We start from the raw sequence: 21,963 nt of genomic DNA, 5'->3' as shown, positions 1-21,963 counted from the left end.
GCACTTTAAATGTGGAAGTGACATCACTTCCTCTATGTGCGTCCTGCTCTGCTTTCCCCAGTTGCTGCGATCTGAGGTCTGTAGCGCTACAACCAGCCCTCCCGGCTCCCGCCCAGCAAAGCGCCCAGTCCAGCATAAAGCCCCCCCAGCACAGCATAAAGCCCCCCAGCTCAGCATAAAGCCCCCAGAGCAGCATAACAAAGCCCCCCAGCCCAGCATAATAAAGCCCCCCAGCTTAGGATAACAAAGACCCCCAGCGCAGCATAAAGCCCCCCAGCTCAGCATAATAAAGCCCCCTAGCACAGCATAAAGCCCCCCAGCGCAGCATAACAAAGCACCCGAGCCCAGCATATCAAAGCCCCCAGGCCTCAGCAAAGCTTCCAGCAAAGCAAAGCCCCCAGGCCTCAGCAAAGTGCCCAGGCCTCAACAAATCCCCCAGCAAAGCAAAGCTCCCGGGCCCCAGCCCAGCAAAGTGTACAGCCAAGTACAGCCCCCAGCCCAGCAAAGAGCCCAAAAATGCCCCAGCCCAGCTAAGTTCTCACCCCAGCAAATGTCCCAGCCCAGCAAAGCCTCCACCAAATCACCTCGCAAAGCCCCAGGCCCAGCAAAGCCAGGCCGGCACAGCATCACCACCAGCCAGGCTAGCATAGCATCACCTCCAGCCAGGCCAGCCCAGCATCACCACCAGCAAAGCTGCCAGCCGTGTACAGTACACAGGCTAGCCAGACGAAGACAAGACAGAAGCCAGGTGAGGGGCTTTTTTATGTGAAATACTGCCTATTTAATATATTTGTTACACTACTGCTATGTTCATGTACATTTGACCCCACTTACGACCACGCCCACTTTCCCGTGACATGACCAATCATTCTCTCTTGGTGTTCAGGGGTTCCCCGGAACTCCCAAGAACCTAGAAATGCCCCTGTGCCTAACCCTTAGACCCCCCTGGTGGTGCCTAACCTTAAATCCCCACTGGTGGTGCCTAACCCTAAAAGCCCCCTTGGTGGTGCCTAAACCTTAGACCCATCTGGTGGTGCCTAACCCTAACACCCTCCTGGTGGTGCCTAACCCTAAATCTCCCCTGGTGGTGCCTAACCCCAAGACCCCCCCTGGTGGTACCTAACCCTAAAATCCTCCCTCGTGATGCCTAACCCTAAGACCCCCTGGTGTTGTCTAACCCTAAATCTCCCCTGGTGGTGCCTAACCCTAAGACCCCCCTAGTGTTGTCTAACCCTAAATCCCCCCTGGTGGTGCCTAACCCGAAAATCCCCCTAGTGTTGTCTAACCCTAAATCCCCCCTGGTGGTGCCTAACCCAAAAATCCCCCTGGTGGTGCCTAAACCTAAGACCCCCCTGGTGGTGCCTAACCCTAACACCCTCCTTGTGGTGCCTAACCCTAAGACCCCCCCTGGTGGTGCCTAACCCTAAGACCCCCCCTGGTGGTGCCTAACCCTAAAATGCTCCCTCGTGGTGCCTAACCCTAAATATCCCATGGTGGTGCCTAACCCTAAGACCCCCCTAGTGTTTTCTAATCCTAAATCCCCCCTGGTGGTGCCTAACCTGAAAAGCCCCCCTGGTGGGCCTAATCCTAAATCTCCCCTGGTGGTGCCTAACCCTAAGACCCCCCTGGTGGTACCTAACCCTAAGACCCCCTGGTGGTGCCTAACCCCAATACCCCCCTGGTGGTGCCTAACCCTAAGACCCCCCTGGTGGTGCCTAATCCTAATACCCCCTCCCCCCCCCCCCCCCCCCGTGGTGCCTAACCCTAAATCCCCCACTGGTGGTGCCTAACCCTAAAGCCCCATCTACACCATACAATTTCAGTCATATTAAATACAACGTTTCGGAGCGCAGCTCCTTTATCAAGTAATGACCGTCTGACAACAGTAATAACACAAAGTGTCTCTTATATACCCACAAGTCAATAGGCATGTTCCAATCCCACCCCTGAACCCAAAAGAACCAATCCCCGCTCTTGTCATAGAGCGGACCTGATGGGGAACACATGCATCCTAAAGAGGACCAATGGAGGAACGTCAAACCTATCATGTGATGCGGGCAGTGGAACGCGGAAGAAAAGACGCGTCACGTGGACGCGTCCCTTCTCCGCCCGTCCACGTCACATGCTCCACCCCAGATACACGGACCTGATGGGGAACAGGACTCCTCAACGTCGAGCGGGGATTGGTTCTTTTGAGTCCAGGGGTGGGATTGGAACATGCCTATTGACTTGTGGGTATATAAGAGACACTTTGTGTTGTTACTGTTGTCAGACGGTCATTACTTGATAAAGGAGCTGCGCTCCGAAACGTTGTATTTAATATGACTGAAGCTGAATAAATCTATAAGAGCATACGAAGACGGTGCCGACTGCTTCTTCATATCATTGACGGGATTGGTAATCCTCACAGCCTGGCACGTCACCTTTCACTTGTCGGGGTGCATAACTACATCTCAGAACATTTTGCCACTAGTAGTGCACCCGACTTCATTATCACCCACTATGGAACCCAATGTGGTGGACGCCATGACCTTTTCATTTACACCACAGGATGCAACAAGGATCGTGACATCAGTGACCATGGAAACGGCCTTTCTGAATAGAGCTGATGCCAAATCCATTCGCCGTCATCTCGAAAGAATGCATAAAACACGCATTGCATTTGAACTACATGCAGCAACACTAGCGGAATATCACCGCAGAGGACGTATTCCTAGAGGGATTAGAGCACACGTCAGTCCTATCATGTTCCCCACCAATAGTTATTTTTGCAACACTTGGACTATGATCTGGAACAAGGCATCATTTGATTCTATGTTGCTTACCATCACTCAAATACAATCTGAGTTACCCATATTTGAAACACAAATCAAACAACTGGATGAAAAATTGAGAGATCTTTTGACTGAGGAACAATATGACAAACATCAGAAGGAATTGGATACGTTCTGTACCAACACCACCTTGAAAATTGAGCTGATAAAAAGACAGAAATTTCAAAGAGATGAGGCGGACTATACCACTGGCTACGTCTATGTCTGGCAGCAACCACACAAAAAACCTATTAGACCTAATAAACCACGTGGCCCGAAGAAACCAAATGAAGACCAAAATCCACCTCCTCCACGTGATCCGAGTCAGGGAGCTTCATCAGATTTTTTGCCAATCAGCACGCCAGAAGATTCCACAGACAATCAATCAAGCCAAGACGAAGCAGGAGGGGGGGCCGGCACAGGCACTATAAAAGAAAGGCTGAGACAACGTCCGAAAACATTTGCACAAATTACCAACAATCTAGTAGTTAACATTTCATCCATCCAACTGACTGAGAACCAAATCTCGTTACTGAATAAAGGATTATCGTTTGCCCCTACTCACTGGCCATATCCTCTTCAACTGGACATTGAATTACAGAGATTCTATCATAGGATCAAGTTGAAACACTTCTTTAGCCAACCACGCTTCCAGCTGAGAGATACAACAGAAGAAGAAGCTGACCAACTCAGACTAGGAGATACATCGTTGAGAATTAAAAGTACCTTCCATCCCCCTTCATGTCAAGTTATTGATTCTTTTGTGACACAGGTTCAGAGAGACGTGGACACTTTGATAAGAAATGGATGTCAAAACTATAAGGTGACACACAATTTGACACAAGAACAAAGGACAGCATTGAGAGAACTTATGGAACTACCGTCCATTATCATCAAGCCGGCTGACAAAGGGGGCGCAGTGGTAGTCATGGACCTTAAAGAATACAGAGCTGAAGCTCTACGCCAGCTGACGGACTTGACTACATACATCCGACTACCCTGCGACCCCCTTCCAGATATACAGAGAAAAATTCAATGTATACTTAAAGCGAGTCTGAAGCGAGAATAGATCTCGCTTCAGACCTCATAGCTAGCAGGGGCATGCGTGCCCCTGCTAAAACGCCGCTATAGCACGGCTTAACGGGGGTCCCTGTCCCCCCAAACCCCCTCCGTGCAGCGGGGGAGCGCCTCCTGGTTGGGGCAGGGCTAACCGCCGCAGCCCTGCCCCATGCGCGTCTGTCAGACGCGTATCTCCACCTCTCCCCCGCCCCTCTCAGTCTTCCTTCTGATAGACGCGACTGGAGGCAGGGCTGCAGCCGTTAGCCCTGCCTCCAGGAAGACAATCCCCACGACCAACTTGCCGACCATCTTTTGCGGGGGGTGGGTTGGGGGTGAAGGGACCCCCGTTTAGCCGCGATATAGCGGCGTTTTAGCAGGGGCACACGTGCCCCTGCTATATATAAGACCTGAAGCGAGATTTAGTCTCGCTTCAGTGTCTCTTTAACCAAGCAATTCAAAAGAATATTATTGATGATAAGTTAGCTCAATTTTTAGTATGTCCTCACCCTAGGACACCTTTATTGTACCTGTGCCCTAAGATTCACAAACGATTAGAGAAGCCTCCTGGTAGGCCAATAGTCTCAGGGATTGACTCTGTACTTGCACTGTTAGCTAAATATCTGGATTACCATCTTAGACCTTACGTTGTGTCACAAAAATCGTACCTTAGAGACACTAGCATGTTTCTTGAGGTTATTAAGACCATAGCAGATATACCAGCTGGGAGCCTTTTGGTTACATTGGATGTGGAGAGCCTCTACACCTCCATCCCACATGATGGGGGTGTAGAGGCAGTACTCCACACCCTAATGACATGTTCTGATTTTTCATCACCACAGATTGAATTTTTGATTGAGTTGCTTAAAGTGGTTTTGACGTCTAATTATTTTACTTTTGATGATAATTTTTATTTACAGGTGCGAGGCACGGCCATGGGGTCGAACGTGGCCCCGTCCTACGCAAACATCTATATGAATATTTATGAAGAGATGTATGTATATAGTAACTTAATGTTTCAAAAATATGCTAAAGTTTGGTTACGTTACATTGATGATGTTTTTTGCGTGTGGGCGGGGTCGCGTTCGACCCTTGATGAATTCATACAGTGTGTACACTCACAGTGTGGTGCCATTAGATTGACATCACACTGTGACGGGTCCAATATCAGCTACTGGGATACGATGGTGAACCTACAGGATGGCCAACTGAGTACCGACTTGTTTGTTAAGGCAACAGACTGCAACTCTATATTAGCCTATGATAGCTTTCATCCACTCAGCACTAGACGATCAATACCCAAAAGCCAGTTCCAGCGAGTTAACAGAATTGTGACCAGAGAGGAAGACAAACGACTTAGATTTCAGGAGATGACCAATAAATTTTTAGCAAGATCATACCCTAGAGACCTTATTATGAATGCACAGAAAGACATCAGTGGAGTTGTTAGGGATCGGCCAGGGAGGAACAGACTCAATAATCAACGGATACCTTTTGTATCCCAATACAGTACATATAGCTCTGATGTTCACAACATCATTAAAAAACACTGGCCAATATTGACCAGGGCCTTTCCCTCCATGGTTGAATTCCAGAAACCTCCACTGATGTCTTATCAAAAACCACCCACTCTTAGAGACAGATTATGCCATGCAAACATGAGGACGTTGGTACGCCCTCCTGATGTACCCAGAACGGGCACCTATCCGTGCCTAAACTGTGTACATTGCAACTCCATAGTGAGGGGCAATCAATTTACACACCCCCATTCAGGGAAACACATAGATATTAGAGGTTACCACATGTGTGACTCTAATTACATAGTCTATTTACTCAAATGTCCATGTGGATCAGCCTATGTAGTCCAGACCACAAAAAAAATTTAAGGTACGTTTATCTTCCCATAAACATGCAATTCGTAAAAAGTTACTTGACCAAGCAGTTTCTTATCATTTTACTAAATTTAACCATAATATGAGCCAACTCAGGTGTCAGATTATTGAAAGGGTACCCCCTCTTAGGAGAGGAGGTGACAGGGATAGACAACTTTATTAAGAGAAGCATACTGGATCAAGCATCTAGACTGTATGGAACCTCGGGGTATGAATAGAGAGTTTGATCTCAGACCATTTATTTAAAATAATATATATGGTTGCATTCCCTTAGCATGTATGTGGTTGGTGGGATGCGGATCTTCTCCGCTTGTCCCCTCTATGTGGCCACACATCGCTTTTCTGGGCTCCCCCCGTCTGACTACCACTTGGCTGATAAGATGTGGGGCAGTGGTGGCGAGGTTCTTTGCCGCTAGGCGCCCTGTTTCTGTGAGGCTATGCTGGCCCGCTGCCGCCTTCAGCCGTCCCAGTAACCTGGTGGCATAGTTGACAGCGCGGTGTTTACACCGCGGCTGTTGATGTGTCTCCATGGCGATGGGGTAACGTGGGTTGGTGGGCGGGTTCAGTGTTTGGTTGTCCGGACGGTGGGTGAGCCCAGTGGGCGGCATCCCGCAGACTGACGTCGGCGGTGACGTTGAGGAGTCCTGTTCCCCATCAGGTCTGTGTATCTGGGGTGGAGCATGTGACGTGGACGGGCGGAGAAGGGACGCGTCCACGTGACGCGTCTTTTCTTCCGCGTTCCACTGCCCGCATCACATGATTGGTTTGGCGTTCCCCCATTGGTCCTCTTTAGGATGCATGTGTTCCCCATCAGGTCCGCTCTATGACAAGAGCGGGGATTGGTTCTTTTGGGTCCAGGGGTGGGATTGGAACATGCCTATTGACTTGTGGGTATATAAGAGACACTTTGTGTTGTTACTGTTGTCAGACGGTCATTACTTGATAAAGGAGCTGCGCTCCGAAACGTTGTATTTAATATGACTGAAGCTGAATAAATCTATAAGAGCATACGAAGACGGTGCCGACTGCTTCTTCATATCATTGACGGGATTGGTAATCCTCACAGCCTGGCACGTCACCTTTCACTTGTCGGGGTGCATAACTACATCTCAGAAAATAACATTTTAGTTAAATACGATAAATATGTTTAGTATTTTTGTAAACTTTAATCATCACAATGACAGGTTGAAAACGTTAATAATTTCCGGACGCCATTTTTTCCTGTTCGGCGCCAATCAAACAAAACTTATTATGGGAGTGAATGGCGGCGCCCTTTTTGTCCACTTGGTTCATGCGCCCAAATTTCCTGCTTCCAAATGAGCCATAAATTACTTTTCTCCTATGTTGCTGTCACTTACAGTAGGTAGTATAAATCTGACAGAAGCGACAGGTTTTGGACTAGTCCATCTCTTCATAGGGGATTCTCAGCAAGGCTTTTATTCTTTATAAAGATATTCCCTAAGGGCCCATTCACACTAGAGCGTTTTGCCAGCGATTTCGGCAAAACGTTCAAATGCTAGCGTGTTTGAAAGTGCTAGTGTAATAGAACCTTTTGGGCCTGTTCTTACTTGGGCGATTTGCGCTAATTGCTGCAAATCCCCCAAAATTACTAAACGCAAACGCGTAGCCTGCACCATTTTCACACAATTTCCCGGCGATCGCGTTTCAGTGCTATAGAAGCGCTAAACGTGATCGCAGAAAAATTGCTTCACCGCCCAGTGATTTTTCCACGTGAAATCGTGGAAAAATCACTCCCGCAAAACGCTGGCAAAATTGCCGGCGTTTTGCACTTCTAAGTGTGAATGGGGCCTAAAAAGGATTTAAACAATGATGCTGGCCAGCTTTCCTGCTCGCTACACAATTTTTTGGCAGTTGGACAGAGCAACTGCCATTTACTAAGTGCTTTTGAAAATTAATAAATCCCTGAGAATCCCCCCATGAAGAGATGGACTAGTCCAAAACCTGTCACTTCTGTCAGATTTCTACTACCTACTGTAAGTGACAGCAACATAGGAGAAAAGTGGTGGTTCACTTTACTCTGGAAAAAAACGTACTTTTTATTTGTTTGCACAATGTTTCGCCATAGTGCCCCTTTAATAATAATAGTACCTATACATTACTGCAACTGGTCTTTCACTACAGGTGCTTTCGCATTTATTTATTTTTAAATTGGATTTCTGATTAGTATGGACAATGGAGTGCTGCAACAGGAAGGCATTAAAAGACATTCCCCAATCAGCAAGAAAATATTGATCATTATTTCCTTGTTTTGGCATAAATACTCCAATGCAACTAACATACATCCCCTATTGAATGCTTGGCTTTCTAATGTCCCTCACTAGACAGTGCTGGTCGGGATAACTTGGTTCTCATGTTCCTGATTTGATTTGAGTCCATTAGATGCATTGCCTCGGTGTGCACAGCGCTGCAGGCTGGCTCTGTCATGCAATAACAGGAGGTGTGTGTGAGCTGGTCAGTGACAGGCAGCAGCTGAGGCAGATCCCCAGCATGTGAAGGGTGTCTCCTGTTGCTCCAGCAGAGGCGTGCCGCGGGGTGTGTAGCAGACAAGATGCTCGGAGCTGGCTGCATCCCCAGCAGCACGTGGAAGGACAGTGCTGATCCCTGCTGTTAGAGTGAGTGCGGCGGCGGAGCCCAGCGGGGGAAACTGCGGGACAGCTCGCTGCTGGGAATGGAAGTCCACTGAGCATGCTGTCAATGCAACAGTTTGCCACCATTCCAGCTGAAGAGAACTACCGGCCGGTCATCTGCACTGACAGGGTAAGAGCTGCGCTGCTTTCTGTCACACAGAGCCAGGGGTCTCCTCTGCCTATAGGCAGCGCACAGTGCCAGGGGTCTCTTCTGCCTATAGACAGCGCACAGTGCCAGGGGTCTCCTCTGCCTATAGGCAGCGCACAGTGCCAGGGGTCTCCTCTGCCTATAGGCAGCGCACAGTGCCAGGGGTCTCCTCTGCCTATAGGCAGCGCACAGTGCCAGGGGTCTCCTCTGCCTATAGACAGCGCACAGTGCCAGGGGTAGCCTCTGCCTATAGGCAGCACACAGTGCCAGGGGTCGCTTCTGCCTATAGGCAGCGCACAGTGCCAGGGGTCTCCTCTGCCTAGACAGTGCCAGGGGTCTCCTCTGCCTAGACAGTCCCAGGGGTCTCCTCTGCCTAGACAGTGCCAGGGGTAGCCTCTGCCTATAGACAGCGCACAGTGCCAGGGGTAGCCTCTGCCTATAGGCAGCGCACAGTGCCAGGGGTAGCCTCTGCCTATAGGCAGCGCACAGTGCCAGGGGTAGCCTCTGCCTATAGGCAGCGCACAGTGCCAGGGGTAGCCTCTGCCTATAGGCAGCGCACAGTGCCAGGGGTAGCCTCTGCCTATAGGCAGCGCACAGTGCCAGGGGTAGCCTCTGCCTATAGGCAGCGCACAGTGCCAGGGGTAGCCTCTGCCTATAGGCAGCACACAGTGCCAGGGGTAGCCTCTGCCTATAGGCAGCGCACAGTGCCAGGGGTAGCCTCTGCCTATAGGCAGCGCACAGTGCCAGGGGTCTCCTCTGCCTATAGGCAGCGCACAGTGCCAGGGGTAGCCTCTGCCTATAGGCAGCGCACAGTGCCAGGGGTAGCCTCTGCCTATAGGCAGCGCACAGTGCCAGGGGTCGCCTCTGCCTATAGGCAGCACACAGTGCCAGGGGTAGCCTCTGCCTATAGGCAGCGCACAGTGCCAGGGGTAGCCTCTGCCTATAGGCAGCGCACAGTGCCAGGGGTCTCCTCTGCCTATAGGCAGCGCACAGTGCCAGGGGTCTCCTCTGCCTATAGGCAGCGCACAGTGCCAGCCTCTACCTATAGGCAGCGCACAGTGCCAGGGGTAGCCTCTGCCTATAGACAGCGCACAGTGCCAGGGGTCGCCTCTGCCTATAGGCAGCGCACAGTGCTAGGGGTCGCTTCTGCCCATAGGCAGCGTACGGTGCCAGGGGTCGCCTCTTCCTATAGGCAGTGCACGGTGCCAGGGGTCTCCTCTGCCTATAGGCAGTGCCAGGGGTAGCCTTCCTATAGGCAGCGCATCAGCCACCAACTTGTCCTCTCTGTGCCGTATGATACAGGTATATATCCTATCAATATGCAGGATCCGTGTGCGGGGGGGGGGGGGGGGGGGCGACAGTGTATATTGTTACTGGACAGCTCTCATATGCATGGAGCTTTGTAATTGTACTGATGGAAATGGATTTCATGCGAAGTATGTGTGTGTGTTTCTGAAAACTCTGGCACTATATTATTGTGCTATTTTTTTCTCTCTTGTTACTTGCTGTTCAAGATCCACTTCAGTCTTTTTATTACATTTTAATTATTGTGCTTTTATCATTTACATGTATTTTTCCCCCCTTACCATTCGCTCATTTCTATTAAAAAGAAGTTAATAATTGATGCCTTCCAAAGTTACTTATGACAGCACTTTAGTTGTGTTTGATTGAAGTTTTGTGGTGGAGCAGTGCCAGGCTATATAATCCCTATATAGGCTGGCAGCACACTAGTCTGTGCAGGAAAGTCTGAATTTTAAGGCATGTCAGTTTATGCACTTGTATTGTAGGATGTTTTCGGTGCATTTGCTCGTTTCTGTGTTATCATTTATATAAAAAAAAGTTTGTATGTATTTGACCTTACTTTTTTTTTTTTTTGCATGCATTTTTTTTGTTTTTTGCTTTTTTAATAATCTGCCTTTTCGACAAGAGAAAAAATGCAGTATCTGCTCTATTTTTTTTTATTTATGTTACACAAAAGTTTTTGATCCTTCATAGAAAAACAATGTATGCAAATGGCAATGAGTACATTATGTGGGAATAAACGACAACATGCTGTATGAATTTTTAAGCGCTCGCTGCTCTGCTCCATAGACTTGTATAGGATGCTAATTCCGCTATGCAGCAAACCGCCTGCGATTCAAACAAGTGCAAACCAGCTAATTCTGTCGCTGTGCTGATGATTTGGGCTCCACCATGGCTGTAATGCAACTTATGTGTAATTTTGGTGCCAGAAATAACTGGAGCTCAAATTGGCAAAAGATACTGAGGTAATTCGGCTAGGATGTATTGTCAAAGTGGCATACATGTATACTAGCATGACCTAACCTGTCACTACTGTCACACACCACCTCTGCTGGGCAACTAGTAACTAAGGGGGGCAACAACCCCCCCCCCCCTGGAAGTATGCTAGGATGTTGAATCTACATGTCCCCCCTGAGCTGCTACTACTCGGAGGGGGAATAGTATTTAGCAATGCAGCCTATAGTTTCTTCACCTCCTCTTCCCTGTTGTGTCAGAACTTCCAAGCAATCCAAAAGTCTCATAAAGCTTTTATTGATAATGTATGTGAGATTTATGAGGGCCGCAGGATCTCAGCAGTGTTTATGTGCGGTTAATCAAACGTTTGTTTTCTTTTGAGAAGTCCTATGTGAAAGTGTCACGTACTACAATGCCTGGAGCTGGGTGCTAAATGCTCTCATTATGTTCTGTCACTTCCCTGACAGAGATATGATTCTATTGATTATGATGGAGGAGGCATCAATTATTGCTGTACAGTGTGCTAGTGATCCCAGTCAGATACATACAGTACATTGGCTCCTGTAAAAACATGCTGTACTCTGTGTCGGCATAACGAAGCGAGTGTCAGGGCTGAGTGTCAGGAGTGCATTGGATTGCTGGAAAAAACTTTATGGGAATCTTGTCTGCCAGTCACATGAACCCAGCCGATTGACACCCAGCTAATAATGTTTGCTTAGCAAGTTTATTCAGGTCACATTGTTAGTGCGGGGTTTATATAAAGTTCCTTAGGAGAGCCAATGCATTTTATCCAATCAGATGGGAGACTTCACAGTGCTACTGAAGGAAACTGAGACTTATTGAATGGTAATAATTCAAATTCCTTTAGCCTGGCATAACTACCGTTTCTGTACAATACTATGCACATTTGTTCTGTCTCATTTGACATCTTTAGCATTTTTTTATTATTGGTAGTAGTATTATTATGCATTTATGTAGCACTGACATCTACAGCATTCTCTCAGAGGAGCTCACGCTCTAATCCCTACTATAGACATTGCTTATGTTCCCTCAGTAGTCTAAGGGCTTTTTTTTTTTCTTGTGGGCAGTGGGCAAAAAGAGGATACTGGAGTACCTGGAGGAAACCCATGTAAACCCAGGAACGAACCTACAAATCGCTGCCAGTCTTGTCTGACCGACCACTTAGCAAAATGTCAATTCATAAAAGCTGTAACCGCATGAAAAGCTCAAATTACCGAGCAGTGAGAAAAGTTACTGCCTTGTGCGGTGATCATCTCAACACAGGTCACTAAATGTCAGTTCATAAAGATAAGAGCATGCGGAGAATACTGTTTGCTTTAAACATGCGATAAGGGTGTGGATAAAAGCAAAGTTAATGGAGGCAGATCTCCCAGGCAGCAGCAGCAGTGAGAGCAGAACAAAAAAAGGCTTCCCAGAATACCCCAGGCTGTGTTTTTAACCTTTTGAGTACCTGTTTTCATATGTTTTTTTACATCAGAAAGCCTGCATGTGTAACATTTCTTGAAGTTCTTCTAAGCTGTGGCAATTAAATAGATTGTTTAGAAAGACTAATGCTGGGTACACACATTGCGATTTAGCGCTCGATTCGCGGGATCGAACGGACCGATTCGATTATTTCAAACTTGTTCGATTGGGTTGCGATCGTTCCTGCCATCGATTTTGCATACTTAACATGCAAAATCGACGGCAGGAACGATCGCAACCCAATCGAACACGTTTGAAATAATCAAATCGATCCGTTCGATCCCGCGAATCGAGCGGGAAATCGCAACGTGTGTACCCAGCATAATGGACAGATTCAGCGCAGATTTAGGGCAAACAAAGGCAGTTTTAAAAAAAAAAAAAAATGCACATCTAAAGGGAAGTTGGAGATGCCTCTTTTATTGTAACTCTGTCACTGCAGGAGAAAATGTATCAACTCAGGCAGCTTCTCATGTTGCGCAAACCTACCACCAGCCTTCGTTTGGGAAAATACCGAACTTCTATCACAACTGTAAACATTTTTATGAATTAGCACACAGAAGTCTAAAATACCGAATGCGGTATTTACCCGCCCAGATTTTTTTTACCAAACACACTTTTATGAATGATCGCCATTGTGGCTGGACAGTGTACTGGTAAGGGCTCTGCCTCTGACACAAGGTCAAATCTCAGCTCTTCCTGTTCAGTAAGCCAGCACCTATTCAGTAGGAGTCCTTGCAAGACTCCCTAATACTGCTACCGCCTATAGAGCGCGCCCTAGTGGCTGCAGCTCTGGTGCTTGGAGTCCGCCAGGAGAAAAGCGCAATATAAATGTTGTATGTCTGTACAGTATAACCTAAATTTAATTTTGTATGCCAAGACTTGTGCTTTCTCCAAGTATTTTTACATGGTGTAACATTTTATATATATTTTTCATGGAGGGGTGGTAACTAACTGTATTAGTATGCTTACACTTTGAGGTATATATTCTCTTAAAATGGAGCTTTGAGCAATAGTATACATTGTTACACTGTTGGTACTGATAGTAAACTAGTTGCAGTCTGTGCTGATCTCTACTTTAATGATTTGTGTTTGAAGCTATTCCCATTGTAGGAAGTACACTGTACATGCAATGTAAAAGAAGATATGAGTGTATATTTTAAACTAAAGTAACATTTGTTATAAAAATACATTGGATTCTTGATCTGAGATTTATTTTAAAGCGGACCTGAACTCAGAATTTCCTCTCTGCTCTAAAAGATAAGCAACAGCATAATAACTTTTAAAGAGAAAACATTTTTGTTACAGCTTACAGAACTCCTGCAATAAATCTGCAGTGTCTACTTCCTGTTTTCATGGATGCAGACAAAGGGTTAACATCCTGTGTTTACATATTAGCTTAATCTGCCAAGGACTGTTGAATTTCTGACTCAATTGAGAGATCAAATTACACTTTTGATTACTTGATGAGGGGGAATTAGACAGACTCTTCTCTCTAAAAACAACACACAGGGTGCATCTCTCTCTTTTTTCCTTCTGTCCTGTGCAAGAGTTCAGGTCCACTTTAAAGAAGACCTGTAATGAAAAAAGTGCCCCTATGGGGAACTTACCTCGGGTGGGGGAATCCTCTGGATCATAATAAGGTTCCCTCCATCCTCTTCCGCCTCAGATCCAGCGCTGGCAGCACCTGAAAATCCACGCACACTGGTAAATATTGCTGCACCCTGAAGCCCCTACTGCGCCTGCAGATTTTTGGGGGCTGACAATGCTGGATCCTCGATCATGAAGTGTGGTGCTGTGATGTTGTCATAGCACCTTCCTCCCCCTTCAGCGCCACCTGTAGCCCCCTCTCTGCTCAGCCAAAATCTTCGACTGAGCAGGACGTTGAATATGGGGGGGAGGAAGTGTTAGTACTTCCTCCTGTCCTTAGGTACGCCCCATCCAGTCGCCACTGCTGGTTCCTGGTATGTGTTATAGTACAAAGCATGCAGTGGAGGTTTTCCAAGCTAAATTATCACAAGACTGCACACCGCGCAGCTCCACACATATCAGAAACCATCAGTGGCGAGTGGAGGGGGTGGAACTAATGACGGGTGGAGAGGAGGAAGTACTGACTCTTCCATCCCGCCCAGAAGATTTTGGCAGAGTGGGAGGCGCAGGGGACGCTGGAGGGGGAGGAAGGTGCTTTGTCACTTGTCACAGCACCCCACACATAAAAATGTATTAAAAGTTTGTACCGTATCTGCTAAACTGGGTCAGGGGTACTTTAAGCACCTTATGGTTGCAAAATAATGCAAACAAATGGTAACGTTTGTAATCACGAGCAGATCAGCGGTTGACACACAGTGCAATTACTTTATCAGTAGAAACAGCAGCTTTGGGTATGACTAGCCACAAGTTGTACGGGTCTCTGAAATGTTAGATCTGATTTCTCTCCACTTGCTCTTCTTGAAGTGAGGGACATATGGAGGCTGCCATATTTATTTACATTTAAACTGTGCAAATTGCCTGGCTGTCTTGCCCAGTAAAAAAGCAGCACCCAGTTCTGGTTGCTGCCCACTCAGATGCACATGCAGAGACTGATGAAAGTGCTGGACACAGCCGACTGCAACCACGCTGCACATAAACAGGAGCAGCTAATAAGCAGTTAACTGTTCTGTCAGCTGTTCATCTGAAAGAGTCCTAAAACTGTCATATTAGGAAGTCTTATGTAAGGCCTCTTTCACACATGAGGCTGAAGGCAGCTTGCAAGGGCAGGGTCCTCCTCCTAGTGCTACTTATTCTGATGTAATTTATCATATGAACATGCACCCGTATTGGTGATGTCTCATACCACTCATCTGTGTCTGTATTTCTATTACTGCATGTCCTGATTGTACAGAGTTTTAAACGTCTCGTGTATCTGTGCTCCTTAATATTTGTTTTGTACTATGTACAGCGCTACGGAAGATGTTGGAGCTATATAAATAAAAAAAAAATGAAAATTGCGCCTGTTAGCTGTTCCTGTGTCCCAGCCATTGCTTGCTATGATTTGGGATGGGAGATAAAGTGGCTGCTCTTTCTGAGTGTGGCTGTGCTCAGACGCAACCTGTCACTATTTTTGTTGCCAGGTAATGGCACCATGTGTCATATGATGACTTGTGGGGTTACGAACTCTGCTATCCGGCTGCATGAAACTGCAGCTGAAAGGGTTTGGGACCAGCAGCTTGGAGTCTGAACTGCCTGAATAGTGCACAGTTCAGCCTCCCGTGTGAAAGAAGCATACTACAAGAACTACAATACAACAGCAAACTGCGCCTGCCCTTTCAATTATCAATTAGCACCATGTAAGTCAATTAGAGTGTTCGCTACTACAGTTCCAAAGGTGATAATTTTATAGTTAGGTGACAGTGCTCCTCTTTAAAACCTCTTTACATCTGCAAAAAAGTCAAAGCATACTGCACATAGTGCATTACTGCATAATACAGCAATAACATGAAACTCCCCAAGTGCTCAGTGATACAATCGTGATCCACACAGTGTATTATCATACCAGGCTCTCCCACAATAGTGGCGGCTCACCAGATTGAATCCACCTCAGATCCAGGTGGGTCTGGCGTTTATTGTCACAACAAATCGAGCACCAGTGGTTTCACTTTCCAAAAAGTTTTAATCCAGTATTCATGTAAAATAAGACCATGAAAAAAAAAATCGCTCATAGCGTAACATTAAAAAGACATCAATCATCAGCCCGTGCTATCCAGCGCACTTACGTAGTGACGCCAGACGCGTTTCGTCCGTGCGGACTCATCAGGGGCTAAGCTTTCTTCTTGTGATTAGGAAACTTGTATGTGTATGCTGCTTCATATATTAAAACTTTTTTTTTTTTTTTTTTTTTTTTTACATGAAGTGCAGCTTTCAGGCACAGCTAGCCACACGTAGCACAGGTTACTGAAATGACTGAAATGTCAGATCTGATTTCTCCACGCTTGCTCTTCGTGCCAAGGGAACTTGCAGGGAGATGGATATGGAGGCTGCCATTATTATTTACTTTTAAACAATTCAAAATGCCTGGCTGTCTTGCTGATATATGCCTCTTACTTCCTCCATAGACCCTGACAAAGTGTGAAGAGCAGATGTTTCTGACTTGATTAGCAGCATGCTTGTTTCAGGTGTGTGATTCAGACATATTTGACTGCCAGAAAGCTTAGCAGGACTGCCAGGCAACTGGTAATGTTTAAAAGACAAATACCCCCAATTCATGTGCTTCTCACTTCTGGTTCCCCTTAAAGGCTAATCGCCAGAGTTTTTTACGGTTTTATATGTGAACGGACCCTTACACACATTTGTGTTTACGCCTGTAGCAAGAACTTTGTTCAGAGGATACAGGATTACTTGACCTCATAAAAAAACTTGCAAGCCATAAAGGATCCTTGTTGTGGGTGAGTGCATTACTGTAATTGCACACCTTCACTATTTTAGCAAGCCATGGTCTACTCTAGGTGCAAATTTATGCCCCGCATTGCTAGCCCATATTTAACGAATCAGTCAGTGCCTGGTTTTAAGCATCACTTCTGATCTCCAGCCAAAGGGAGCCTCAGTAAACCAGGCCCTCTGGGACTACTCCTTTGCCTTGATTTTATAGAAAATGATCCAGAATGTTCCTGCTTGCGCTACGTTTTGAATTTCACTCAGGACTGACTTGTCAGAAGCTACTTCTGCAGGTTCTCTGTGTAGACTGGATTCGCTTGCAATCGAAAAAAAAAAATCCTACAATTTTTTTTTAAATGATTAGGCACTGAAAGTGGATATGTGTCTTTGTGTGTCTTTGTGTGTGTGTGTTTTTTTTTTTTTTTTTTTTTTTTTTTTTGTTTGCTTGTTTTTTTTTATTCCACCTCGGTGTGCTCAGTTTGACTAAAATCAAAGCTTAATCAAACAGCTTTCAGTCCCAATATTACAGGCTGCTCCCACAACAACATTCACCTGGCAGTGAGTGTGTTAAGCAGCTGGGATATTCCCTTTCCCTGGGGAAATTCTGGAAATGAACAGCTTTGCTCATCAGAGTTCAGTGTCGGGACTCGGGGCTGACAGATATGTAATCCTTACCTTATTTTTTTCCATGACTCCCTAAAAATAGCTGCCTTTGCAAGATGAGATTTCATATTCCCCCAAATGACCGTCTACTCTGACCCAATAATGCCTTAGTGGAAAGTCTGAATGAATGTAAAATACTTATTTATAGACGAGTGGGTGGCTTTCAGATTTCTCTATACAGAGCTGCTGCGTTATATTTCTATAAGTTTATTATCTGTTGCTGTTACAGAAGAAATGTATTGTGTAATATACTATCCTGGTGGAAACAAATTAAGGTCCACACTTGCTGGAAAAAACATTATTGCAGCATAGTTTTTGCAATTTAATATAATTGAAAATGACCTTTCCCCTTCAGTTTGCAGCTGGCTGTGATTGATGCAAAAACTGACAGTAGCTCTAGTTGTAAAGTACACCTGAACTGAGCGGGATATGGAGACTGACAAATGTATTTCAAACAATGCAGATGACCTATAAGCCACATGCTTGTTTTAGGTGTGGGATTTAGACACTGCTGTAGCCAGAGATAATCAGGACTGCCAGGCAACCGGTATTGTTTAAAAGGAAATAAATATGGGACCAACCATATCCTTCTCAGTTCAGGTGTACTTGAGGTAAAAAAAATACAGACAAGTAAATGAAGAAAGATGGAAGCTGGCACTGCTGCAGGTGGTCAATTTAATGTCGTAATATATAAGGTACAAACGTGCAGTAGTGTAACAGACATGCAAGTTACAATTGATGAAGCACATACCCTGTGAGAAGAGGCATAGGTGGTGGTGAGTGCTGGGCACTGATGCCTGACCGCCGTTTCGCGCTAAACAGCGCTTCCACGGAGGCTACCGTAGAAGGTGCTCTGCATTTGATTTCAGATACAGTGGTGTGAAAAACTATTTGCCCCTTCCTGATTTCTTATTCTTTTGCATGTTTGTCACACTTAAATGTTTCTGCTCATCAAAAACCGTTAACCATTAGTCACAGATAACATAATTGAACACAAAATGCAGTTTTAAATGATGGTTTTTATTATTTAGTGAGGAAAAAAAACTCAAAACCTACATGGCCCTGTGTGAAAAAGTGATTGCCCCCCTTGTTAAAAAATAACTTAACTGTGGTTTATCACACCTGAGTTCAATTTCTGTAGTCACCCCCAAGCCTGATTACTGCCACACCTGTTTCAATCAAGAAATCACTTAAATAGGAGCTATCGGACACAGAGAAGTAGACCAAAAGCACCTCAAAAGCTAGACATCATGCCAAGATCCAAAGAAATTCAGGAACAAATGAGAACAAAAGTACTGTAATTGAGATCTATCAGTCTGGTAAAGGATATAAAGCCATTTCTAAAGCTTTGGGACTCCAGCGAACCACAGTGAGAGCCATTATCCACAAATGGCAAAAACATGTAACAGTGATGAACCTTCCCAGGAGTGGCTGGCCGACCAAAATTTCCCCAAGAGCGCAGAGAAAACTCATCCGAGAGGCCACAAAAGACCCCAGGACAACATCTAAAGAACTGCAGGCCTCACTTGCCTTAATTAAGGTCAGTGTTCACAACTCCACCATAAGAAAGAGACTGGGCAAAAACGGTCTGCATGGCAGATATCCAAGGCGCAAACCACTTTTAAGCAAAAAGAACATTAAGGTTCGTCTCAATTTTGCTAAAAAAAACATCTCAATGATTGCCAAGACTTGTGGGAAAATACCTTGTGGACCGCCGAGACAAAAGTTGAACTTTTTGGAAGGTGCGTTTCCTGTTAAATCTGTCGTAGAAGTAACACAACATTTCAGCAAAAGAACATCATGCCAACAGTAAAATATGGTGGTGGTAGTGTGATGGTCTGGGGTTGTTTTGCTGCTTCAGGACCTGGAAGGCTTGCTGTGATAGATGGAACCATGAATTTTACTGTCTACCAAAAAATCCTGAAGGAGATTGTCCGGCCATCTGTTCGTCAACTCAAGCTGAAGCGATCTTGGGTGCTGCAGCAGGAGAATGACCCAAAAGACACCAGCAAATCCACCTCTGAATGGCTGAAGAAAAACAAAATGAAGACTTTGGAGTGGCCTAGTCAAAGCCCTGACCTGAATCCTATTGAGATGTTGTGGCATGACCTTAAAAAGGCAGTTCATGCTAGAAAACCCTCAAATAAAGCTGAATTACAACAATTCTGCAAAGATGAGTGGGCCAAAATTCCTCCAGAGCGCTGTAAAAGACTCGTTGCAAGTTATCGCAAATGCTTGATTGCAGTTATTGCTGCTAAGGGTGGCCCAACCAGTTATTAGGTTCAGGGGGCAATTCCTTTTTCACACAGGGCCATGTAGGTTTTGAGTTTTTTTCCTCACTAAATAATAAAAACCATCATTTAAAACTGCATTTTGTGTTCAATTATGTTATCTTTAACTAATGGTTAACGGTTTTTGATGAGCAGAAACATTTAAGTGTGACAAACATGCAAAAGAATAAGAAATCAGGAAGGGGGCAAATAGTTTTTCACACCACTGTATACTGTACAAGGTAATCAGTCTTAAATAATGAGTGGTATTAAGACTAAGCTCAGATTACCTGCGTTCTCACTCTGCATATTATAATGTGCATGCTACTTTTTTATTGCTTGAAGATTGCTGTTATAACATGCTCATAAGTGCACATTATCCAGAAACGTACTCTAGAAAGTGTGTTTAGGTAACGTAGTCAATTAAAATGCAGAGATGTGATCTTGCCAGTGCAGTCTTTTGGCATTGCATCCATATGTAGCAATGCAGTGAACAGCAACACCTATAGTATAAACTCACCCTAATCCAAGTTATGTATTGCTTTTATACTGTAGCTCTCAGCATATTGCTTATTTCTTAGCAAAGTAGTGTGTATGTATATAGATATAGAGATAGAGATAGATAGATTTTCCCAACCTAACTCGCCGCATCGCATCACTTCAGCTGGAGTTCGCGTCACTTCCGCATCGCCCGATGCGGAGGTGTATGGAGTGGATGGCTGACAGTTGTGTGCAGATGCGGCCGGCTGAGAATCTGCAGCATGCTGCAGATTCTTGGATCGCTCTGCATGCAGTGGAAACTGTTCCATTGCCCTGCATTGGTTACAGGACTAACAGGATTATTTATACTGATGCTAACGTCCTCCTTTTCTGTACCTGTTTTGAATGCTAGTTGTGTATTTTAGTCCACATTGTGGAGCTCTGCACATCTATTGCAGGTAGTCCATTCGGGTGCAGCCTCTGTCTGGAAGCGCTGCCAATGTCTCCTGCTGTACAAAACTCATGTAAGTATACCTATGGCTAGCTGCATCCAGGTGCTTCAATTTGCATTCAAATTATAGATTCTTATTAGTACATGATTTGCATCTGATTTGCATTTAAAGCATTATTTAGCCCCTGTGAGGCTCTGCATGCCTCTGTTGGTCTACAATTCTGTTGCAGCCTATTAAAGCTGTCAATTGTTGTCCGATTGGTTACAGGACATCTGCGGTGGGATACGGCTATGTAGCCACATCGCACCGCATGTAATGGAAACCGGCCCTTATGCCTGTTACACTCCATACAATTTTCCTATCAGATAGATGGGTGGATAGATAATTTCCAACAGATCCGATTGAATTTCCGATTGTTTTTCTGACCACTTCTATGCAAATTGATCAGAAAAACGATCGGAACTGTCGGAAATTATCTATTTGACCCATCTATCTGACTGGAAATTGTATGGTGTGTGTATAAGGATTTACAGTTATGACTGCTGAATTCAAGATTTGCTGTCATCATGTAAGGCATGATGGGAGTGAAGTATCTGGAGCTTAGTTTCTCAACAGATGGTAAGTGAACCCAGGGGGTAACCATGGTCCTGACAGTTTGCTGTCTATGAACCTCGTTGCACTGTGCATAGAGCTTTCAGTAACAAACATTCCGCACAGATCACCTGGCCAACTAAAGAAGTAGCTGCCTGTGATAAATTTCGGGATGTAAATCGAGAGAGAGAAGATTTTTACAATGGCCAAACACTGACTAATATATAAATAAATATTGTAAAATAATTTTATTCATTGTTTTCACTACAGTTCCTCCTTATGTAATCTAGTATCACAAACCATCTATATTCCATTCTTCTCTATTGCAATTTTATGTATTCTCCAATAGCCCAGAAGCTAGGCAGCAATCTTGGAACTGTTCCTTGCAAATATTGGTCAAATGCAGATAATCTTTCAGTTTTTTGACTTGAAGCTATCTCATACAGTTAAATGCTCCCAAGGACGGCTAAAAAGAAAATGTTGGACCATTTTGGACTGACCTTCTTTGAGCCCCAATTTGAATCTTCTTAAACATCTATGGAAGGAACTAAAACATGCAGCCTGGAGAAGGCACCAATCAAACCTGACTCTGCTGGAGCAGTTGCTCAGGATTAGTGAACCAAACAGTTTGTTGACAAGTGCAGGAGTCTTAAAGAGAAACTCCAACCTAGAATTGAACTTTATCCCAATCAGTAGCTGATACCCCCTTTTACATGAGAAATATAATGCTTTTCACAAACAGACCATCAGGGGGCGCTGTATGACTGATTTTGTGCTGAAACCCCTCCCACAAGAAGCTCTG

General features: G+C 45.3%; 1 protein-coding gene across 2 annotated transcripts in view; it reads left to right on the top strand.

Moving 5' to 3' along the window:
• CORIN (corin, serine peptidase) overlaps positions 1-21,963 on the top strand; it is a 279,818-nt gene that overhangs the window by 10,611 nt on the left and 247,244 nt on the right. Inside the window, exon 1 of one of the 2 annotated variants that reach the window (XM_068278536.1) lies at positions 8,280-8,539. The exons of the other annotated variant lie outside the window; for it this stretch is intronic. Coding sequence (XP_068134637.1) covers positions 8,468-8,539 — 72 coding nt within the window. The 5' untranslated portion in view covers positions 8,280-8,467. Of the gene's footprint in view, positions 1-8,279; positions 8,540-21,963 lie in introns of those variants that run through there. 2 annotated transcript variants of the gene reach the window in all.

Source organism: Hyperolius riggenbachi, chromosome 1 (assembly GCF_040937935.1).
Source record: "Hyperolius riggenbachi isolate aHypRig1 chromosome 1, aHypRig1.pri, whole genome shotgun sequence".
Classification (NCBI taxonomy): domain Eukaryota; kingdom Metazoa; phylum Chordata; class Amphibia; order Anura; family Hyperoliidae; genus Hyperolius; species Hyperolius riggenbachi.
The sequence above is the reverse complement of the archived record's forward strand: the minus strand, read 5'-3'. Positions and strand labels throughout refer to the sequence as shown.